Source organism: Podarcis filfolensis (genome assembly GCF_964270895.1).
Source record: "Podarcis filfolensis genome assembly, chromosome: 1".
Classification (NCBI taxonomy): domain Eukaryota; kingdom Metazoa; phylum Chordata; class Lepidosauria; order Squamata; family Lacertidae; genus Podarcis; species Podarcis filfolensis.
The window spans coordinates 28,728,308-28,752,729 of NC_139604.1; the positions used below are offsets into that span (position 1 = coordinate 28,728,308).

The following is a 24,422-nucleotide window of genomic DNA, read 5'->3' on the forward strand; positions in this document are numbered from 1 at the left end:
CACCAAATAAATTTTAATTCTGCAACCTGAGTTTGTGACCTCCGAAAACAGTAATAATCTGGAAGGACCCTAGTACTTTTCCTGTGGAATTGGCGTCTTCTATACATTATCTTATTTTAGAGAATCCAGACGACATCTCTTTGAAACTGGATAAGACTTATTTCTGAGTAGACATGTTTAGACAATTCACTTTGATAATTCACTTTTTGATAACACGGGAAGAGACTTTTGAGGAATGGGGCCTCTCAGCCACGTTGAGGACAGTGCTGGATAATTTTATTCTACTCTAGCTGTTCTGGTGTGGAAGCAACCGTGTTTTCCCTTTCAGAGTCATTTAGTGGTGCGAGGCATTGTTTTTGCACAATTAGCTGGAATACGAAATATTAATTGAAATAGTGTATCTGAGAACAGAGGAGTTAATCTCCACTATACCAACTAGTGTGGTTCAGTGGTTAGAGTGAGGAGACCAGAGTTCAAATCCTCACGCCACCACAAAGCTTAATTGGACAACCTGGGACTGCTTACTATTTCTCAGCCTAATTTACCTTGCATAATTGTTATGAAGGGCATAAGGCAGGGACAGTGTACACTGCCCTGAGCAACTTTAGGGATGGATAATAATTACTAGTCTTGGTATAGCTCAGCAGAACAAGTGAGTTTTGTGGAGTAATTTACATGCGGCAGAAGCTGTTCCCGGGATAGGGTGTGACATCTGAGTAGGAATAATGACAGTGGGGGAAAGGGAGCAAAGCTTATGTGTAATAACAATCATTGCCTAATAGACTTGGGCATTGTATAGTCCAGTGGGAACCCACTGGTTGTTTTTTCTCAAACGTTTTGATTTGAAATCAGCAATTTATGTCCAAATTTGAAAATAACGGAGGAGAGTTTATGTGAGTATTTGTGTTTGGGTTCATGGCAGTTACCCACAATGGTGAATTCAGTATAGCTCTGTTTACAGAACTGAGGTCACAAAGGATTACAGTAGTACCTCTAGTTACGAACTTAATTCGTTCTGTAGGTCCATTCTTAACCTGAAATTGTTCTTAACCTGAGGTGTGCTTTCGCTAATGGGCCCTCTTACTGCCGCTGCGCTGCCAGCACGCGATTTCCGTTCTCATCCTGGGGCAAAGTTCTCAACTTGAGGTAACTCTTCCAGGTTAGCCGAGTTTGTAACCTGAGGCGTTTGTAACTCGAGGTACCACTGCATCTGTCATATAGGACGTGGCTGCCTTTGACATACAGGTGGTTGCGACAATTTGCTATCCTTATTTCACTTCTGAAGCACATACAAAACGTTTACAGGAACAATTATCATCGTAGTTGGTTATTCCAGGGCATAGCCTTTCCTGATTTGCAAATCACTCACCACTTTTTTTACAACTACCCAAGCTTTTTCGTGTTCCTCAGCAAAGGCCTTTCTCTAATATCTCCGCAACTGTTTTTTCAACTTACACTTAAGCCTACAGGTAATCTGCAATGGTAGCAATTATAATTTAATGGTTAACAAAAGCCCCATTAATCATCATGGAATTCATTGCACTGATCCTGACCGTGTCTCAACAAGATAACAGGCAAAACATATAAACGTCTCCAATGTTTCTGAGTCAATTTGTTCACTGTTGACTTCTTAGGAAGAAGGAATAACAAAAAGAAAGACATTACTAAGCATGTTTACTTAAAGCAACTGCACATGCTACCCTGCCACTAGGATGCTGCCGAAAATTGTATTATCGTGGGAACTTCACCCCCCCCTGCTGAAACCTTTACAAATCTTTACGTTTTAGAGTGCCTTCGTCATGTTGCAAGTAGTCAAGCCACTAGTTCTATACTCTTAGGGACTGAAGGCAGCACCAGGGTGACTCAGATTGTGATAAAGTTGATCAGCACAATAAGGTTGATTAATTTTTACAGGGGTGTGTGTGTGTGTGTGTGTGTGTAACTCAGCACAGGGATGGTGGGAAAACTGAGTGCAGTCGGACATGCACTCTGGACTTTTAAGAAAGCTGATTTCAAAAAGTATAAGGAACTACTAGGTGAGATCCCATGGTCAGAAATACTCAAAGAGAAGGGAGTACATGATGGACGGGAGTTTCTTAAAGGTCACAATCACAAACAGTTCCAACAAGAAAGAAAATTTGTTGGCATCCGTCCATCTCAAGAGACAATGGAGGAGTGCGCATTTGAAGGCATCTAAAGAAACTGGCGCGGCTGCATAAGGAGCTTTCAGATGAGCTGAGATTTAAAAGGGACATGTTTAAGAAATGGAAAAAGAAGGAAATCATGAAGGAACAATGTAAAGGGGTAGCTAGGCAGAGAGAAGGTCAGGTGGGCTAATGTTCAGAATGAATACAGGCTTGCAAGAGAAGTTTAAAACAATAATAAAAAGGGGTTTTGGGGAGGCTATGTTCAAAGATGAGGAAGAACAAGGAATTTGTAGGTCACCTTTGTGAAGAAGACCGAGCAATGCTAATGGGTGACAGAGAGAAGTCAGAACTGTTCAAAGCCTAGTTTGCCTCTGTCTTCTCCCAAAAGGAAAACAGTGCCCAGTGTTGATAATAGAATAAATAATACAAAGAGGGAACTGCAGCTCAGGATTGGAAAAGAGGTGGTAAGGGAATGCATAGCTACTTTAAATGAATCCAGATCTCCAGGGCTGGGTAAACTGCATCCAAGGGTACTAAAGGAACTTGTAGGTGTAATCTCAGAGGCTCCGTCTATAATTTTTTTTTAGAAATCTTGGGGAACAGGTGAGGCCCCTGTGGAATGGTGGCAACCAAAAGTTGCCAATTCTTCAAAGCGGGGGGCGGGGGAGGATCCAGGTAATTACCGACTGGTCAACTTGACTTTAATACCAGGAAAGGTCCTAGAATAGGACCTAAGTGCCTGTGAGCAATTAGAAAAGGATGCTTTGTTTACTAAGAGTTAGCATGGGTTTCTCAAAAACAAGTCATGACATACTAATCTTACTTCTTACTTTTTATGGAGTTACAAGCTTAGTAGACCGAGGAAATGTCATGGATGTAGCATATCTTGGTTTCAGGAAGGCTTTCAATGACATTCTTGTGGAGAAACTTGTAAAATGCAAGGTGGAATCTACATGCCTATTAAAAACGCTGTGAAAATGCTTTCTTAAAAAACGTTTTGAGAAATAAATTGAATTTTGGATAGCTCAGTCTCGCCATCTAGTGTCACATTTGTATATTGCACTTTACAACACATCTGGAATTTTTATTTGCAGCTGTATAGCTGAGTCCTATGCTACGGTTTACATGGATTTGTGGCTGGTTGACGGACCGAACCCAGAGTGCTCACCAGGGGTTCTTTCTCATCCTAGAAAAATGTGGGAAGTGGAGTGCTACAGGGTTTTATCCCTGTCTTCCCGTAGAAGTAGTTCTCTCTACGCTTTGAGCTGTTTTGCAGTGGTTTGTCACACGGAGAAGCCTCGCCGATGAAATGGAATATATAGATATATAACTCCAAGGTGAGGTGAGCAAAAGGAAGAGCTCACCACACAGGTTAGCTGCTGCCATGGGGAGCAATTTGGGAATCCTTGTTCCTGCTTATTCTCTTTCATCACTCTTTCCTTTGCAAAGTGCACCTTGAGTAAGAGTACATGAAGTAACAAGGAGGAGCATCCCACCACCACAAAGTACTTTTGAGGCTTAATTAAATGGGTAGATTGCAAATGGGTGAATGATTAAAATGAAGAAACAACTATTGGCTCATAGCAATACTTCATGTGGCGTGTACCTGCCCCTACTTGTTCCCTGAGAGAGATACTTGGAGGCTAACATGATGGAACACACTGATTGAACAGAATGCTACAAAAACTATCTGAAAATAATAATAACAATAATGCAAAGCTATTTGGGAGAGGAAGATCCTAGAAGATCTCAAGTCATTGTCCTGTGTTTCATCATTGCGCTGCAACAGCAAAATTGTAATGCTGTCTATCTGTACTTTATTAATAGAATAAGGCACCTCTATTTTCCACCTAATTAGCTGAGTGAGTCATAATATGAATCTAACAAGGAAAACACCCTTCTCTTTTATAATCCACACCCAGCTTGCACAATGCTATTCCAAAGTCCATTGTACTAAATTTTAAAACATAGAATGTGTTTTAAAGACAACGTTGCAAATGATGCGTGCAAACACATGCACACACACACACACACACACACACACACACACAAACTATTCATCTTTAAGAGACCGTGGGACTTATGGCTGGGTTTGCTAGAAAAGACAAACATGGCAATTCTTCTGGGGTTTGATTAATACATGATTAGCATAAATTGTAACAAGCTGTCCCTGGTACCTGCAAGTTATGCTAACACAGGATAGAATTTGATAAACCTTAAGCATTCTGCACCACTCACCACAGTGAAATTTGAAGGTGGCAGTGAGTACATTAACTCAATAAAGTGGGCCAAGATACAAGCTGTGGGTAAGTACTTTGGGTAAATGATTGACCACATCACCATTGAGAGTGCTGCAGAAGATAGCACAACTATTAGGTTATGCCTGGTGTTATGTTGAAGCCTGACTTCTTTTGTCAAAAACAACTTCCAGGTCATTTTTGAAAACCTGAGAGGAAACTTGCCATTTTATCCCTCTCCTCTCAACACACTGGTCCTCTAACATTTTTTCAGTGAAACTGAACATCCACCTGCTGTTCCTAAACAACGCAGCACCTTAACTGCCCCAACATCCAGTTCCAAAAATTAAGCCCCCTCTGCAACATCTGGGATGCAGTTATCATTTAGGAATGGTGGCTTTTTGACTGGAAGGAAATGAGAAATTCACATTACTTTGGGCTAAGTGGCATGAACAACCCCAGAGCTGCAGTCCTTAAAAAGCAATATGACAACACAAGTTTGTGGACAGGGGAGCTCTTCATCAAATGACTTGTGTAGATTTATTGTGCACACACATTTCTGGGATGAACCCAGCTGAAGTGTTCTGTCTGTTTGTAATAGCAACTCTGGGAAGACAGGAAATCCCACGCCATCTCTGCTAAATGTATGGAGTAGTTTGTGCTGTCTCCACAGTTCCTGCTCATCCTTCAATACAGTTGTTGCCTCACATTTCAACATGGCTTCCTGTTCTCCCACTCAAAGCTTAGGCCACAAATGGGTAACCCTGTGGCCCTCCAGATCATGCTCAATTCCAACTCCCATCAGCCCCAGTCAACATAGCAAGTGATGATGGGAAATGTAGTCCAGCAATATCTGGAGGCTCTCCTTAATAGAAGGCAGTTCTCTTTCTGACCTGTTTGTATACATGGGACAAATCAACCAAAGTGAAGAGTACAGACCCATAACATCTCAGACCCTCCAAGTGTCCCTATTTTCCAGGGATGTCCCTGATTTAGAGAAGCCGTCCCGGTTTCTTATTTGATCCCAGAATGTCCCACTTTTCCTTAGGATGTCCCTATTTTCAATGGAGAATTGCTGGAGGGTATGGTAAGATGTCCCTATTTTCATTAGATAAATGTTGGTAGGTATGGAATTATCCGACCCCCAAGCCACCTAAAGGCAATCCTGTATAAGGAAGGTTTTTTATGTTTAATGTTTTATTATGTTTTTATATATGTTGGAAGCTGCCCAGAGTGGCTGGGGCAACCCAGTAAGATGTATGGGGTATAAATAGTAAAATTATCATTATGGAATGGGACGTACCTATTTTCATCGGAGACGTACAGAATTCAATTCCTTTCTTTTCCTGAATGTGCTAGTTAGTTACCCAAAGAAGACACAGAACACCTTCTGCACAAACTGATCAGTAAATGGCTCAATAGTTGGTGGCATATTCAACCCTGAAGTAGCCTGTAGCAGAACCTTAGCACAGTGCTATGGGAAGCAAGCCATCCCTTTGGAAACATGAACAGGAGAGGGGGCCTCAGTTCTCTACAAATCCTGTGACCTTTTGCCATTGGAAAGATCATGGGATGAACTTTTATAACACCAGAGATGTCAGAAATTCCCTTCAAAGCATTTGCTTTAAATTAATATGATTTTGGAATAAAACACTTGCCATCATACTCTAAACTGCAAAATGTATTTTTAAAATACGTACCTCTTTTCATCAGCAAATTAAATCCCAAAAAGAACTATGCAACACATTTGGCTTCTACTCAAGAAGTGGCAACTGAATGACAAAATAATGTTGTATGTGGAGATGCCATCAGGGGATAGCTGAAATTGCCCCTGTATTTCAGGCTACATATTCCTCAGGAGCATGGATTACATATCAGATTATTATGGGGCATAAAAATGAACTGATTGCAACAAATGCTCTGAAATTCACTGGTTTTTTTGGGGTGGGCAATGTAATCCTGAGATCAAAACAAACATGGAGGAGGCAATACAGGGATTGAAGAAAGTGATGTATTATCAGAAGAAGCAATTTTCTAAAATCAAGTGACAGGCTAAAGAGCTGAAAATAACTGAACATTTTCTAATAGGCACAAGTATGTGTACACATGCACACGGCACACACATAGAAAGATAAATGCAAAGGATTTCAGGAGTGATTTCATGGGAAATTACTTTCACTCTGCACTTGAAATCTGGCACAGCACAAAGGGTGTGACAATTCAACTGTTCATTGTCAGCAGCCTATAAAGCATTTCCCCCAGTGATGCTCAAGGTATTAAAAAAACAAAACAAAAACCAGATGCCCTATGCCGATTGAACATAAAATTTTAAATGACTTGAATGGGCACTCAGTTTAGGATTCACTATTTTTTTTCTTGCTACCCTGCATTAAAGAATTGGTCATATGCACCCCCACAAACAACATGAAAAAGCACAAAACCATTTTACAGAAGTTGAATTAATAGAATATTAGTGGAATAAAAGTTGATTTAATAGAAATGATCTGTGCCTGCAGTCCGAAAGTGCAAGTGGATGGGGCTTGGGAAAACAAGCACACAAAAGACTTTTCACTTGCTTATAGCTGACACAGTTGTACTCTCCTGGTTGCAGCTGTGGCTGATGTGTCTTTTGCATTTCCTCACAGCTGGGAATATGGGCACTGCTCCATTAACATGTGATAAAGGAATAATGCCAATGTGTCCCATGCTTCAGGGAACTGTAGCTTAGAGAGCAGCGCAAGTTCACTCACAGTAATGGAAATTTCCCACTGGTCCCTCCTCTGTCTTTATTTTGCCCTGAGAAAGAGGAGCCCAAACAGGCACAGGTAGTTATAATTCCACTCCTTTTGATTTCAATAAAGCCAGTGTTCATCAATATAGCCACCGATCAGGTCCAGGACTGTTCACCTTACATGGACTTAACAGAGACTGTTTTCTTTTTAGGAGCTCAGGCGACAGAGCACCAATGGAAATCCAGCCGATTCTCTAGCAGTTTTTGTCTTGGGCTGGGAACTAGGACAGCTTAGCAGGGTGTTTTCAGAAACAACATGTGATCAGGATGTAGATACCTGGTAAGCAAGCAAGGAGCAAAATGGAGCATCCATGCCAAAAAAAACAACAAAAAACAGCCTTTTTATAATCTGAAAATTCCAGAGAAAACACATTCATTTCATAAGGGGAAGCACGACCCATAGATTTTTCTTATGCCATCGTTACTTTAAGCTATTCTGCACAGCGGTAGATTCCGGTGCGTTTGTGTGTTTTACCGAAGGAGCAGGCTGAAAAATCAACAAAAGATATAAAAACCATTGTTTGCCCATTTCCTTTTATTATGCAACTTGCATAATGTGGTACGCACTGTAAACGTAGCGAGAACAAAGGCTTACTTATCCATATATGTAATGTGCTGTGCTTTTGATGTGAGATTAGGTACTGTTAAGATCTCTTGAAAGGACAGTTATGTAATCGGTAGACAACCAGTCACATTTATGATCTTCTTGCCAGCTTTAAGGAGACCAAAAACAAGCCCAGCACAGAGCCAGTTTTGGTTATCTGCATTTGTCAGATAAACAGCAATCATATGATGCCAACTGAACATAAGAAATGCCCTGCAGGATTTCACAAAAGGCCCATCTTCCCCAGTATCCTGTTCTCACAGTGGCCAACCAGATGTCTATCAGAAGCCCTCAAGAAGGAAGTTTATTTACAAATGTACAGAGGGTCTGGCTTCTCCAGAGGATTGGGGGCCCCTGATGTCACACGATGTCCTGACGTCACAAGGAGCCAGGGGGCAGAGCCAAACTCCCTCTGAAAATTTAGGGAGCCCGGCCTCCTAAAAAATACATTTGGGGCATCTGAAACTGTCTTGGCCCCTCGGAGTCAGTGCCAGGTGCAAATATGTAATCCACACTTTCATTAAAAAGCATGCCCACAATATAAAAAGGCAGAATGCAACATATAAAAACAAAAGAAACAAAGATCCATAAAAGCGTAATTAAAAACATTGTTAGATACTGACTGGGTTAAAAAGAAAATTCATTTTGCAGAGGCCTGTCAAACAAGAAAGTCTTCAAGAGGCATCTGAATGAAGGAATGGTTCCTACTGAATCGCTACAGTAGGGAGTTCCACAGGGCTTGGCCTGCCACATGGAAAAAAAGCTGTCTCTGGTGATGGCCCCAGGGGCTTGGGGAACCAACAGAAGTGCCCCATCAAAGGATCTCAGTGATCAAGGTGGAACATAAGGAATCAGGTAGTCCTTGTGACATGAGCACAACAGCAGTCTCCCCATCTGTGTTCTCCACAACTCCAATACATCTTCAAATCCCTGCTCAGTCAGCAAGCTCACTGAATGACCTTGGGCTTGTTCTCAGTTCTCAGCCTAAGCTTCCTCACTGGATTGTTGTGAGGATGATAAAGACAAGGGGAGGAAAAAGCAATGTACCCATTTTAAGGAAAGGTGGAACATAATACAGAGTGAGTCCTTTAAAAGAGGCCCCATGGATACAGAGTACACATGTTCCACGGGGCCTCTTTTAAAAGACTCACCCTGTATAAATGTAATAATAACTAAATGTCGCCTGGGCTTTTATGGGCTAGAGCAGTAGTTCTCAAAGGTGTGGCAGGAAAAGATGGCAAGTGTGAAGATTCAAGGACCATCAAAGAAACATTTAAACATTTCAGTGTAGTATAGCATCAAATGATTATTATTTATTTGCAGAATATGGATACTCAGGGGCATTGGCTATTCTACCGTTCTCCACTTCATACTGTTGTGAATGGGGATTTTCATTTCTCAACAAATATGAAAGATCAGAAAAGAGAAAAGCTTCTTTGTGTTAATGAGAATTTGTCTGTCTCAAACTGGACCTAAATAAATGAGATTTCCTGGCAATAGCAAGCTCACACCTCTCATCGAGTTTTTAATATATGGTTGGAAGCCAAATAAATAATAATAATCAATAAGGGTAATAATAATAATTTAGACATTCTTAAGGTACATATGTAAGTGGCTCAATTATCATTATATTTTGGGAATGATTCATTCATTATAGCTGCATTGTTTTATACTTTCTGTACGTCCCATGATCACATTGTAAAGTAGTTGTGCTCTGCGTTCTAAATCAAGCACTGCCAAGAGTTCTTTCTTTCCGTTTCTCAGGGTATTTCTTATCAATAACAAATTGGGCAGTGGCGCGAGCAATTCTTTATTCCCAAAGTGTGGCGCAGAGAAAAAAAAGTTTGAGAACCGCTGGTTCATCAGGCTGCACGAAGCAGAAGAGGCGGGAAAAGAGCAGGAGAGGTCGAAACGAGGAGCGCAGGGCGAGACGCTGCAGGATCAGTCCCTCCCACTGCCCCACCTGCAAGGGGCTCTCGGTCCGCTTGGCTTTCCCGCCCTAGCGGCCGGAATGGGGGACGGCAGCTTGGAGCAGCCCGTTAACGGGAACAGCTGCTGCTCCGGCTCCGGCAGTTCGCTGGGTGAAAAGAGGGGGGGGGGGGGTTCCAGCTCCGAGGCTGAGCCCGGGAAAACGTGCGGAGGGACGGCGGCGCGCGCGTGCGCGTGTGGCGAGGCCAGTGTGCGCCAAGGCGGGAAGCCGCAGCTAGGGCTCCCCCGAAGCGGGAGGAGGAGGAGGAGGAGACGGCGGCCGCCGCCAGCAGCAGCGCGGAGGAACAGGGAAGCTCTGTTTCCCTCTGGCGTTTGCGTCCGGGAAGGCTCCTCGCTGCCAGTTCCCCACTCCCTGGCGAAGTTTTCCAAGGTGTGGTTTCAAAGGGCAGCCTCCCATCCCTCTGGCGCTCCGTGCCGGGCTCCCGCTGAGCCCCAGGGGAAGCAGGAGGAGGAGGAGGAGGAGGAGGGAAGGAAGGAAGGAGAGAGAGGGAGGGAGGGAGAGGGAAGTTCAGAGCGGACCGTCTGGGCGCGCGAGGGCAGCAGCCGCAGCCGGGGAAGGAGGCGAAGAATGCAGGGCTGCTGCCTCCCAGGGCGGCGGGACGGCGCGCTCCGTCGGCGTGGGGGCGACAGCCCTTGCCGCCGCCTCTGAGCGCGCTCTGCCCCTCCGCCGCCGCCACAGGTGAGACGGGCGGGCGGCTGCCTTTGCCTGCGCGCCTCGGCGGGGGCGCTTTCCTTCGCGCGCCGCCGGAAAAGACTTCCAAGCTCCTCCACCTGGAGCCTGCAGCCTCAGCCGCCTCGGAGAGGAATGGACGGCCAGACGTGCGCGGCACCGGCTCGCCTCCCTCCTTCCGGGTAAGCGGCACCCGCAGCCTTTGCCGTCTGCTTCAAGGCGCGCGGAAGCAACGCAAACCACCCCTCGGACCCCCACCCCTTGCAAGCCTCTGCGGATTGATCGAGCAACTTGGCTAAGTTGCAACAAGTTGCCTTTCTGGCGCGCTCCGCCTCCTTTTCTTCTGCCCTGGCCAAGAGGTCGAGAGTTTCGATAGAGGTGGAGCGGGGTGGGTGGGGGCGTTTGTGTTTGGGGTGGTGCTGGTTTTGACTCAACAGAGACCTCAACACATGAAGAACGTGGTCTGTAGAGCTGCTGTAATCATAGAATCCATGAAATGTAGAGTTGGAAGGGACCCCCTATGGTCATCTAGTCCAGCCCCCTGCAATGCAAGAATCTCAGCCGAAGAATCCCCGACAGGTGGTCATCCGATCTCCAAGGAAGGAGAGACCGCCATGTCCCAAGGGAAACCCGTTCGGCTGTCGAACAGCTCTTAGTCGAACAGGGCATTTCCTCTTTGGATTTAGTTTCTGATTCTTCCTGACAGTTTTGGGTGTTCTGTTTGGGGATTGCAGTTAAGACTCGCTGAAGTACTTCTGAGTAAGCATGCTTGCTTGACTTGCACTGTAAGAAGCACGTATTTCATACTCACGTTATCTATCTATCCATCTATCTGTCTATGTGTGTGTATCTCTTAAGCAGTGTATAGTATACACACTTGCTTGGGACTGGGAGCAGGCTGTGGGGCATTTACTTTGGAATAAGCAGATCAGGACTCAATGAAAAGGCATAAAACCCGAATACCCATTTAATGTTCCATGGTGCACATTTCCACATTAGTGTGCACAGGATTGCAGCCTGGTTTTGTGAGGTTGTTTTTTTTGTGTGGGTTGTTTTTTTTTTTTTTTTTTTTTTTGCGAAAGGCGTTCTATGATATAATGGAGAGCCAATCTGGTGTAAAATGCTGAGATTTTTCCTGTTATATTTATTAAAAGTTTATGTGTGGGAGAAACCCATCCTTAGAAGTGAAATACAATGTGGAAACACTTGGAGAGGGAAAAGGGAGGGGATGTGGACAGAGTGTTCTGGTGAAAAAATAATACACCTTACAAGGCACCCTGTTCAGATTCAGTAAATACCCCCATGGAGGTCAGGTCAACTTAACTTCATAAAAGGCAATTATTGGGCTCGAGCGTTTGAAAGGCAATACCTGGGAATGCTTAGGAATCTGCACAGAGTTTGAAAATCTCCTTGGCTACGTAGCAAACCATCTTTAGCATGTATGTGACTGTGATGTAGAGTTGAAGGGAAATCTCTCTGAACAGGGAAAGTATACGTGGGGTGTTAGTGGAGGGAACAGCTGTGCTTCTAATAAAGAAAACCTTAAAACAAATAAAAAATGCATAATCTAGTAGTGCAAGGAAGGCACCGCAAGAATAACCTCATAAGTGTGCTTTGTCTTCTCCCTATCTTTTGGTTACTGAAAAGAAAAAGCCACTAAACTGAAAAGTTGAAACTTGCCTCCAGTCCATTGGAATGGTTAGGTTCAGTCATGATTCCAAGGGGAATTAAGGGTGAATGTTGTTCCTGTGTCTCCAGTTCTTTTCACTTCCTCCTCAGGGGCTGCATCTGAAGAGTTAACAAGTGTGCTGACTGTACTTAACGTTTGTGTACACAAAATAAAAGAACAGGTAGTTCAGCACATGGCAGCTAGACAATCTAAAAATATTGTTGGAGAAACTTAGGTCCTGGCCTTGTCCAAAGAAACCAGGAGCAATGTAGCCAGGCTAAGTAACACTCTAGTCTCTTCCCCAAGGCATTTCATTGTTCGTTTTGTGCAGGTATAAATGAGGGTGTGTGAAACAGAGTACGCCGCTCTGAAAATAATCTAATCTGTCTTTTGTGTCAGGTTTGTGTGCAAGTATAGTGGAAGCACAAAAGTGCAGATTTCATTTTTCCCTGTAGATTATGATAGGAATTTACTTTAGCAACAGGCCAGAACCTGTTCTTTCATATCATTGTACGTTAATATGTCTTGGTTATAGGCAGGAAATCTGTTGGGACACCAAGCCTATTTTAAAAGCTTAATTATGTGGAAGAAATATTTCTTAGTAGTCTGGATTAGCTGACAGTATTGCAGAGAGTACTCGCCGTGTCTGCGAGCCAGAAAGAGAAGTTGGAAAGAGAAGAATGGGTCTGCTTCTTGTCTGTTGTCCATGCTGAAGCACAGCAAGTAGGGAAACTGTAACGGAAGAAGAACAAATCAGAACTCAAGTGCTGCTTGCTTTAATAATGTGAACAAAGGCTGTTAAATAAAAATAAGACAATAATGCAAAACGCATGTGCTGTGGTTTTGGGATCAGGGCCAAAGGATGTAATGAACACTCCGAAGGGACATGAAGTGGCTCAACAAAGTGAAAAGGCATCTGCCCCGAACGGCTCCTGGTTGGTAGACCACCTGCGAACCATATGTAAGGCCGCTCTGAGCTCCATGGAGGGAAGACTAGGATATAAATAGTACAGATAAGTGGCTGATGGGGTGTTTTTTTGTTTCAAGGCACCTGGTGCCTCCTAGCAAACTTCATTTAGGTTGAAGTCCCTCTGCTTTGTGTGTGCCCCTTACTTTGATTCAGAATGGTGGGATATCCTTTGGCTTTTCATAGGACTCTTAAATTGACAGTGGCACCTCGGGTTATAGACGCTTCAGGTTACAGACTCCGCTGACCCAGAAATAGCACCTCGGGTTAAGAACTTTGCTTCAGGATGAGAACAGAAATCGTGCTCCGGCGGTGCGGCGGCAGCAGGAGGCCCCATTAGCTAAAGTGGTACCTCAGGTTAAGAACAGTTTCAGGTTAAGAACGGACCTCCAGAACGAATTAAGTTCTTAACCCGAGGTACCACTGTATACCTCTGGGGTTATGGTTTAGACTGCCTACAGTCTAAATTGTTTTGAAATATTTTTAATGTGTTTGTGTTTTTTATTGTTTTATTTTTTATGTTTGCTGCCTTGGGAGGAAGGCCAGGATAGAAATTTAATAGAATAAATACACAGAAAAGTCAGCTATAAGCCAAGTGACCTTTGTTATGCCCCAGTTCATATATTTCACTTAAAACATACGTGCATTTCTACTCCACTTACTCATAAAATGTCTTAGACATGTCATTTTTGGGGGAAGTGCAAACAGATTGTTATTCCGTTTAGGATATGACAGTGTAGCACTCTTCCAGGTTTTGTTTTGCATGCTGAAGATCTCAAATTCATTTACCAGCTTCTCTGAGTAGTGCTGCGTGAGATGCCTGTCTAAAACTTGGGGAGAGCTGTTGCCAGCCAGAGTGCAATCCTAGTATACAGGTTTCCTCAGAAGCAAGTCCCACTTTGCTCAGTTAAGCTTCCTTCTAGGTAAGTGTGAATAGGATTATATTGTCAAAGCCCTTTCAGGAACAATACCAAAGAAAATCCCAAAGAAAACATCATTGTCTCTCTTCCCTGTACGTGGGAGAGTTGTAGAGACGTTGCAGAGAAGTTTGCTTATAAAGGCCATGTGCACAGAAGCAAAACCAAGGTAGCTTTGCTTTAGGGAAGGGCTGTCACACAATGTAGAACATACGCTCTGCGTGAAGAAGGTCCCAGGTTGGGGCTGAGAAGGATTGCTGGCTGAAACCCTGGAAAACTCCTGTCAGGTTAATGAGCTAGATGGACCCATGTATAAGGTGGACTTGGTATAAGGTAGTCTTTTTTATATGTTCAGACATAGTATACAAACAGCTATTGAACTCGTAGGAAATGGTGCACAAGAATACTAGCATCTCTGGACTGTGCAACTCTCTCTTGTCCCTTGCCAGTGGATGTCTGCTGTGGGGACTACGTAGGTAGGAAATGATGTGAGCTGAAGCACCCTCGAGTTAGGAATGTCGTTTAGGTGAAGTACATTCAGTCCCCTAAATTAGTGTTTTCTGAGATGTGCTGTTAGGGAGGTAGGCTTTCAACAAGATGAGAAAACCATTGTTGAGGTCACCTACAGCCTTTCGGTGACGATATGTGTTCCGTCTGCCCCCCTTCCATACTCTAAAATGTGGTGTTGAAAAGGAAATATTTGCTAACTTTCATATCCATGTGGTCCTCAACTCAGTGTTGTGTTTTCATTTGTTTGGGGCTGCCATAGTGACCATAGGAAATATTGTAGATGTGGGGGGGGGACGACGACACCCATCCGTATACAAGATCAAGTGACTCAGCTAAGTTCCCTTGCTAAGTCATAAATGAGTAACATGTTGTGTATTTCTGGTGTGAGGTTCAGCCATGGTTTGTAGTAGCTTGGTATCCACTAATCTTTATTTCCCATAATTATTATTTTTTAACTGTTGGAATTTAACTGGTAAACACGATCCACTGAAACATTTTATTGCAGCACAGCAGTTCCCACGCCTCCGTATCTGAACAAGGTTACTGGAAAGATTGTGTAATCCCCCAAAGGGGACAGTGTTTGTAATAGTAATTTCCTATGAATGAATGAATGAATGAATGAACAACACAATGAAGGCAGTCTCTTCCATGAACTAATGTTCATATGTTCTTAGAATGGATGTGGCAGTTAAACCCCACGCTAGCTGAAAGCAATTGATTTTTGAATGAAATATGCATGTGCATTCCTTTATTGTAACATCAAAATGCAGATGCTCCGGCTGTAAACATCATCTGGAGGCTGGGATGAGAAACAGTAGGGATCATATGACTGCTGACAGGAGCAGCAACTGAAATGTATGATGCGATGCCATTGCATTGCTCATTTCTCCATTCCACTTTATTAGCTTCTGTTTCTGGGGATGGGGAAAATTCATGGTGTGATGAAGTCCTATCACACGGTTTAGTTTCTTGGATATTACTGGGGAGAGAAGGGGAGGAAAGAGATACGGGGAAGCTGCTTTAGAGGCAGCCACATGACTTCTGTAGCATTTGATTTTTTTACTATTAAGTTGCAGAAGTACACTCCCCACATAGCCCAAGTAACTTCATGTTTCCTAGCAGCTTGTTCATCCTACCACAAGCCTTTTTTAACTGAAGCAGCAACTCTTGGAGAGAACATAGGGAACAAATATGTGTTGTACTTAAATCATCCTAGTTTCTCTAAGTAGCGAAAAATAATACCGTTTTAAGGGCAGTGTGTTAAGGTCAGTGTTCTAATCACCTTTTCCTCCTTTAGCTCATCCTTGACTCCCTTGCCATCTGAAGGTACAGTTACCTCCCTAGTTTGTTTGCTGCTTCTAGCGTTTGAAGATTTATTATTATGATCGTTGTTGTTGGTCTTAATGTTTTTAGTAGTGACATGCTCCTCAGATTCTTTCATTTTTTTGTATCTGTTATTATCTGTGTGCTTTTGTTCCCCTGAAGTTTGTGTTCTTTGCAAAAAGCCGTATCCTTATGATGAAAACAATATTGTATAGATAATTACAAATTGATTCAAAGCTGAATAAAATGCACAGAAAAGCACACTTAGGTAAATATGTGATCTGCTTTGCAAGAGAAGTCGGGATAGGATCAGTATAATTGCTTGGGAAGATTGGCATTTCTCAAGAGAAGTGGGAGGTGGGACAGAGGATCTCATGGTTCTTGCTTACGGATTTTACCATACTGGAATTCCGTTCTGCTTCATTAAGGTTCAGGTTTTGTTCTTTTGTTCATGTTACCCACCCTGAGCCTTTCAGATGGGGCAGGCTATAAATGATAATTAAGCAGGAACGCTATTGGCTTAACCCTGGCTACAAAAACCCAGTCCAAAGGAAAATGTGTTAAAATGGCTTGAGCTTTGGCCTGTCCCCATGAGGACGGGAGGTGAACAGCTGTGAGGCAGACACTAGTCATCTTTCTTTAGGGAAACCCTGCTCTGAAAAACATATACAAACAGAAGATATTGGGGTGTATGATGTTGGCTGCCCTTGTAGCATAGTGGTGAGGCAGGGTTTCCCAAACTTGTTGGGAGGACTACAATTCCCATCATCCCTAGCTAGCAGGGCCAGTGGTCAGGGATGATGGCAATTGTAGTCCAGAAACAGCTGGAGACCGAAGTTTGGGGAAACCCTGGGTTAGAGTGTCAGACTTGGACCCAGACCCCCAGGTTCAAAAATTCTGTAAGTCATGAACTCCATTGGAAGCCCTTTGGTGATTCACTCTCTCTCTCTCTCTCTCAGCCTACCATACAGGGTTGCAGTGTGGGTAAAAAAGGAGGGCAAGAACCTTTTATACTACTTTGGAATTTATTGAAGAAGGGACAAGATAAAAATGTAGTAGTGATAACCATAAAAAAGACTAGAGAAGTTTGTGTAACAAATATTGAGAATGGAGAGGAAGAATGATCTAGTGAAATTCTGTAAACCGGTCCTTTCTGCTGCAGCTAAATAATATACATAATATATATATATATACATAAAATATAATAAATACTTTTGCCTTTAAGCCATTTGTTGCTCATCCCCGAAAAGAATGCACTAGCTTTTTCTGTGCTTCAGACCCCCTAAATTTCATTATTTATTTACCTGAAGAGAGGCTAGCGAACATCACAGTGCAAATTTTTTTTTTAAACCACCAGTCCGACCTGAAAGAATACGATTATACATTTTAAGTTGGCTGCTCAGAATCAGGTTTAAGCACTTCCCTTTCTCCTGCAAAATTGTTATGCACTGCAGCCAGTTGAAATTTAGAAGATGGCTGTAAACTGCAGTGTGTGAACGTTTCCTTTGAAAATATCTGTAGACATAATTCCAAGCGGGCAGTTTCAAAACCCAGTGTTTAATTTTCTTTTATTGCTTTATCATGGAAGGTGCTAAGATGACCTCGTGGTAAGGAGGGTGGAAAGTGATTTTGGTAGTTGTAGTACCTCTTCTCTGTTCTGAAACTAAGCTGGCGCCAAGTAGGCCTATGACGCAGGCCTGTAGTGTTTTTAATCCTGCTGTGTCCAGGAATTGGTGTGGTTCCTAGTATAGCTTGCCAGAAATCCTCATTGCGTGTTTGAAATATCTTCAGTGCTGATGTTGTAGCCTTTCACCACTGGAGAGTGATGCTGTGGGAAGCAGATCAAGGGAGCTTTTGGGGGTTGGGGAATGTAGCTACCAGGGTGGAAAAAAAAGATGTGTGGGAAGATAATGTGCACATGTGGAGCAGAAACAAGGGTGTGCAAGTAGAATTTAGCTCAAGATGAATGCTGTCCTGTCAGAAGTCTATAAACAAATGATAGGGCTTATGGATGACTATGTGTTGAAGGTATATTTTAAGAGAGAAAAGAGGTCCAAAACTTGAGAATATTACTGAATATGTTATTGTGTATATGTGTGTTCTGCAGGAAAATATAAATGCATTTGGGTGCTTTCTGTAATAGTATGGTGCTTTTATTCTTAAGTTTGAAAACAGCTCTTACTGCTAAGCATTTTTATACTTGGAAAAACTATTTTGACAATTCGGTGTTGTGATTTTGTTTTAGGTGTGAAAACAGTTAGGAAATGGAATCGGTAAAGAGCAAGAACACCATACTATTACAGAAGGCATATTAAATGCATAAATATACAATAAAGCAGTTAGCAATATGTAAATCTGGTGTGCTAGTATTGCACCCATAGGCAAAACAATGCCCCTGAACAGCACTGTGCTCTTAGATACCTTCTGTCTCAATATTTTGACCCTTACCCAGCCTACCATTGCATCCAGTCGCTGGCTTAAAACAGTCACAGACTTTTGGTTTGATACAGCAAGGTTCTTCTTATTCTAAGTTTGAAACCGTAATGGACCCTGCTAGCAGCTTTACTGCTAGGAGGCAGTCCATCTCAAAACAATCTTTCCAGTGAAAACTAAGGAGTTGGTTTTCTTTGTGCAGCCTGTTGAGGCCTAAACAACATTTTGGATAAAGTCGTCGACCATTTTGCGTGGGGGTTCTGTTCCCGGCCACCACATGCGTTGGTGCAGCATGTATAAACGTGGCCCCCCTGCCTCGTTCTGCTCTGCCCCTGTCCTACCTTCTTCCAGATCCAAAAGGACCTGTTCATTGACAATCACACATCAGTTGGATGCGTCTAAAATGGTCACCGCCTGTACATGTAGCATAAATCTGCATCTTGAAGGTCTGTGTTTTGCATGACAAAAAAGATGCCAGCTTTGAAAAGAAAAAGGAACAACTGCTACACTAATGCATGAGTAAGCATGCCTGGTAGGCAATGCGGGTTAAAGTATTTAGTGCGTAAGTAGTTTTATGTCATATAGATAACAGTGGCTATATGCCAGTTGTTTATATATAAACACTGTTATAGTGTGTTTTTTCTTTAAGAATGATCTGAAGGTTCTGCGGCGATTAAGGGAACAATCTTCATCTATCTGGGAGGTGTTGCCCTAGGGAGCCTGAATGTTTGTCAGCTGCTGAATATGATGAAAAATTGTTTTCTTTTGTTGATTTGGCTGAGTGCAGCAGGACTCTCATGAACTCTTAACAAAAATTATACTGAGAACTATGTGTGAGAGAACGCTTCTTCAGCAAATTCTTAAGACTTGTGAAAGATTGCTGAGTAATATCTGCATTATTCTTTCTTATTCATAAACACAATTAAAATGCAGTGGACAAGAGTTTGCGAATAACATTGGGGCATGTTTGGCATTTGTGGAAAGATTTGTGGCATTGTGAGGGAGGTTGAAACCTGGCAGAAGGCGAGGCCTTTGACAGGGACTTTTGCATCCCACAGTAGTTTAAATCCAACTCTGGTCCTTGTAACCTCACTTCTTGCAGTGAGGGAACCGCCAGGAGGTCCTCAGAGCTGGATCTGTTTCCAGAATGAACGATGGAGGTGTACAGGGCTGAAGCTGTTTAGGGCTTCAGCACTTTGAATTGCGCTTGGAAATGTACTGGGAGCCAATGTAGAAGTTTTAGGACTGGTGTTCTATATGGTCCCGGTGGCCTCTCCCAGTCACCAGTCTGGCAGCTGCATTCTGGATTAGTTGTGGTAGTAGTAGTAATAATAATAATAATAATAATAATAATAATAATAATAATAATATATTTATTTATACCCTGCCCATCTGGCTGGGTTTCCCCAGCCAATCTGGGCGGCTTCCAACCGAATATTAAAAACAATACAGTGTCAGACATTAAAAATTTCCCTAAACAGGGTTGTCTTTTAAAAGTAAAATAGTTGCTTATTGCCTTGATGGGAGGGTGTTCCACAAGGCAGGTGCCACTACCGAGAAGGTCCTCTGCCTGCTTTCCTGTAACCTCACTTCTCTCAGTAAGGGAACCGCCAGAAGGCCCTCGGCGCTGGACTTCAGTGTCCGGGCTGGATGATGGGGGTGGAGACGCTCATTCAGGTATACAGGACCGAGGCCGTCGTAGTTTCCAAGACACCTTCAAAGGGCAGTCCCATGTAGAGCGCATCGCAGTAGTCCAAGCAGGAGATAACGAGAGCATGTACCATTATGGCGAGACAGTGTGCAGGTATACCAGATGCAGAAGAGCCTGCTGGATCAGGCCTGTGGTCAACCCAGTCCCAACATTTGTGTTCTCACAGTGGCCAAAGAAGATGCCTTTTGGGAAGCCCAAAAGCAAGACCTGAGCACAACAGAACTCTCCCCTCCTGTAATTTCTAGCAGCTGGTATTCAGAGGCATAGTACCTTTGACAGTGGAGGTAGTACAGTGGTACCTCGGGTTACATACACTTCAGGTTACAGACGCTTCAGGTTGCTAACCCAGAAATATTACCTCAGGTTAAGAACTTTGCTTCAGGATGAGAACAGAAATTGTGCGGCGGCAGCGTGGCGACAGCAGCGGGAGGCCCCATTAGCTAAAGTGGTGCTTCAGGTTAAGAACAATTTCAGGTTAAGAACAGACCTCCAGAACGAATTAAGTTCTTAACCCGAGGTACCACTGTATAGAGAAATCAGAAACAGTCTCTATAGTATCTCATTATGTAGAATATAAATCACAATAAGGCAGTGAGTAAATATAAAAGTAATGGATAAAAACAATACATGAAACAATCCAACCACAGAAAAGTGTAAAACAAATCACCAAATGTCAATTCATAATTGCTCAATAACAAGGGCAGTTCAAAACAACTCAGAAGCCTAAAATAAAACAGTCCCTTCCAACAGGCTGTACAAGAAACACCCAATTAATTCATATTGCAATAAAACCCAAGAACCATTAGTATTATTCATAAGCTTAAAAACTGCACGATTAACAGCCTGTAGGACAAGACCTGCCATTTGCCTGGGAGGTGGTGGCGAATCTTTGGAAGCCCAAGATGTACTGGATGTTAAGTAATCTACTTTGTTAGTATGGGAAACGTGGCTCAGTCTTATTTAAAAGGCGTCTTTGAACAGCCCACAGAGCAGTGTGAACAATGCTTGTTCTGTGTTAGACTAACAGAAGCCGGGCTCTGACATTCCTTAAAATACCAGTGGCCGAAAGAATTTCTGATGTGGCCTGATGACTTACCCAAATTCTGCCTCCATTAAATTAGAAACCTAAACAGTGTTGCTTTAAGATGCAGTGCCGTTTTGTTTGTGTGCTTCTGAGGAAGACTTTGTGACTTTTCTTTTTCTGTTAATAGTGGTGCATCTTAAGAACACTTGGAATTGTAACAAGAGAGCAGTGAAGGGTCTGGAACTCTTAGCCATTTCGGTCCTGAGTTTTGTCTTCTAAGTACAAAGAGATTTTGATTTCTGATTCTCTGTCTCTCTCTCTCTCTCTCTCTCTCTCTCTCTCTCTCATGAAACATTAACTCATCCTATAGAATAAGGCAGCTTCTCCGAACCTGGTTCGATCCAGGTGTTTTGAACTACAGTTCCCATCACCCCCAGACCATTAGCCATGTTTGGCTGGAGCTGATTATAGTCCAAAGCACTTGGGAAAGTTTAAAAAGACTAGAAGAAGGCAGCTGAAGCTGAGTTAATGCATGCATGCCCATTGCTTGGTAACCTAAATGACCAAAGAAACCAGTGCAGATCACCCTAACTGTCAGAGTTTCACATCATCTCCAGTACATTCCCCTACTCCCAACAGAGAGAGTTCACATGTTCAGCATGCACATGAGTCCCTGAGTGGTGTAGGATAAACCATGTACATGCACATCTGAATTAGCACATAGACCAAAAACAAATCAGAAGATGAACGTAGAAGCGGATCACAAGAGTTTCCATGGTTTCAGTCTAAATGGCTGTATTGCTTAGTTTCAAATATTCCCTGCAAATAGTCTTGTGTGTGTGTGTGTGTCATCTGTCCCTTTCTGACTTGGTTGTTTTTAAAATCAGAATACTTTCCCTAACTTTCCAACATAAAAATTGCATCCCTTTTGGAAAATAATCATATGCTCCTCACAAAACGTATTAGAAATATACTTCCTGTTTGTGTGCCCATTGAGTAAGTAAGCAAAAGATTAAGCAAGCTTTGGGAATCGTTCGCCATAATAGGTTCAGGTTCAGCCACTAATCTTACCAGAAATGTGGTGGGAACCTTGCAACAGGCTCTTCCTGTTGTACAGATAACAATGAATATTGTTTTCTTTGTTGTCATTGCACTGACTTTCACATGCTTCCAATTTAAATTGTTTGCAGCTGTTTTTCAATCAGAGTTAAATCAGACAATTAAAGAAGGGAGAGGAATACCTGAGTACCTCCCTATTGTTTAGCACAGCGTTGCAAGTTTACCAACTTTTGCAAAAGCCACTTAATATGCTTAATGTTTAGGTAGACAGGCAAAACAGATCTGATATTGCAGAATGATGCAGATTGTGTCTTTGCTTAGCTATGTTGTGTAATAATAGGAGGTGTGTGGGTGCTTTTTATTTTTTAAGTATTAGGTGGGTCAACATTTGTGGCCTAGGGAACATATAAAAGTTAAGTGTGTAGTATCTCAGCCAATTCAGGAAAGTGATTTTAAAATCTCCCTTGCGTTGTTCCCTTGCTCCATTGCTCCCTTGGTTTGCTGCATGTCAGGTGCAGCAAACTGCAGACTTACGTGCTTTCCTTGCTCCAACCCCTGTGTGGCTGAGAGAAGATCGAGAATCTTCTGCTTCCACTTCAGATTGGCTGCAGTTTAGTGTGTTGTCGGAAATGCAAACTGTAGTTAATCTTAACTGGATGGTTGTTTTTTTAACCTAGTCAACTTCATATACTACAGTTTGAAATTGGCTTGTTTTGACAAACCACAGTTGTGATTAACCTCAGTTTGTCTGGGTGTGGTTATGAAGAACAAACCATGGCTACTCTAAAATGGAAGCCAAAGCTTCTCAACCACCTCCTCTTGGAGAAGAACGAGCCAGGTAGGGTGCATGAGCCTCATTCTTGCTGTGACTTGTCCTCATAACACTAAACTATGGTTCAGATTTCAGCTTTATGTGTGAATGAGACCACTGAGTTAGACCATTGACTGTTTAACTGAGTACAGTGGTACCTTGGGTTAAGAACTTCATTCGTTCTGGAGGTCCGTTCTTAACCTGAAACTGTTCTTAACCTGAGGTACCACTTTAGCTAATGGGGCCTCCCACTGCCGCTGCGCAGCGCGATTTCTGTTCTCATCCTGAAGCAAAGTTCATAACCCGAAGTACTACTTCCGGGTTAGTGGAGTCTGTAACCTGAAGCATTTGTAACCCAAAGCATTTGTAACCTGAGGTACCACTGTACTGACTACAGTGACTGGGAGTTGCTCTCCGGGGTTTGAGACAAGAGTGCTATTTGGAGATGGCAGGGATTCTACCTTGGACCTCTTGCTTTTAAAGCATATACTCTACCACTGATGTATGGCCTATCAGCTGAAATCATGGCTGTGAATTCATTGACAATTGTAGACGTTGGTGTCCCACATCTAGGCCACATCAACTCACCATCAAACGTATTGATTTACTCATGAGAATTGGTGATCATTATAAAAGGCGAGTCAAAATGTGTGTTACAGAGGACCAGACTTGTAGTTCTTCTGTTTCTCTCATTTCCAAGTGGTATTGGAATGGAAATAGTTGCCACCAAAGTAAAGCCTGAGGTGCCTTTTGTCTGTCCAGCTTTAGTTCAAATAGATTGATGTGCAAAATTGTAAAAAGAGGTGGACATGAGATTTGGAGATTAAACTCTGCAGCTTTATTAAAATAACCGAAATTAGAAATAACCAGTAGGATGAGCAAAGACGGGAGTAATTAAGCCACCTGCACTTGCCAGGGCAACTGATATGACTGTGCAGCCACAAACAGCCAGGGCTCAAGCCTGAGCCACCTAAATAGCATCTGTGGGCTAATCTGTAAGGAGGTGAGTAGCAGATAAACACATAGCAGCTGACTAGCTCTGCTGTGTAATTCCTGGCCAGGCCCTACCCCAGAGCCACAGAGCACCATGTAATCCTTACAGTAGGTGCAGAAGCAGGAGTTGCCACCACGATAATATATCTAGAATACAGAAATCAGACAACCAAAGTCCTAACTGTATACTGTTTTTATTTCCTAGACCTGGACAGTACCACAAATATGGTGCTGATAACTATCCTTGACTGCAAGTAAATACAAAAGCAGGACCCTAAATTGCCTCTTAGAATGAATTAGAAACACAAAGACTGTGCTTTCTAAGTTTACTTGTGTTTCTAAATTCTGCTCTCTGTTTATCAGAATGGCCAAACACTATGAAGCCAAGGTGCTTATTGGGATATTAAGAAGCCTTAGCATTCTCTTCCCTTATGGTTGTGCAAGTATTAAAAAATCATTCTCCTGATATTGCTCTTCCAGTCCTTAATAGTGAGGATGCCTTACTGTGCCTGTGAATAAATATTACAAATCACAGGAACATTGCAAGCTTGAGAAATACTCTTCTTT

The 24,422-nt window shown here is 42.8% G+C and overlaps 1 protein-coding gene across 8 annotated transcripts in view; it reads left to right on the top strand.

The window, feature by feature from the left end:
* Positions 1–9,659: 9,659 nt before the first annotated feature.
* COBLL1 (cordon-bleu WH2 repeat protein like 1) overlaps positions 9,660–24,422 on the top strand; it is an 82,363-nt gene continuing 67,600 nt past the window's right edge. For 4 of the 8 annotated variants that reach the window (XM_083576866.1, XM_083576872.1, XM_083576871.1 and 1 more), the window contains exon 1: positions 19,206–19,417. In XM_083576866.1, the coding sequence (XP_083432992.1) occupies positions 19,221–19,417 (197 nt within the window). In that variant the 5' untranslated portion in view covers positions 19,206–19,220. Of the gene's footprint in view, positions 10,621–19,205; positions 19,418–24,422 lie in introns of those variants that run through there. The other 4 variants (XM_083576870.1, XM_083576877.1, XM_083576869.1 and 1 more) reach the window with 3 other exon arrangements.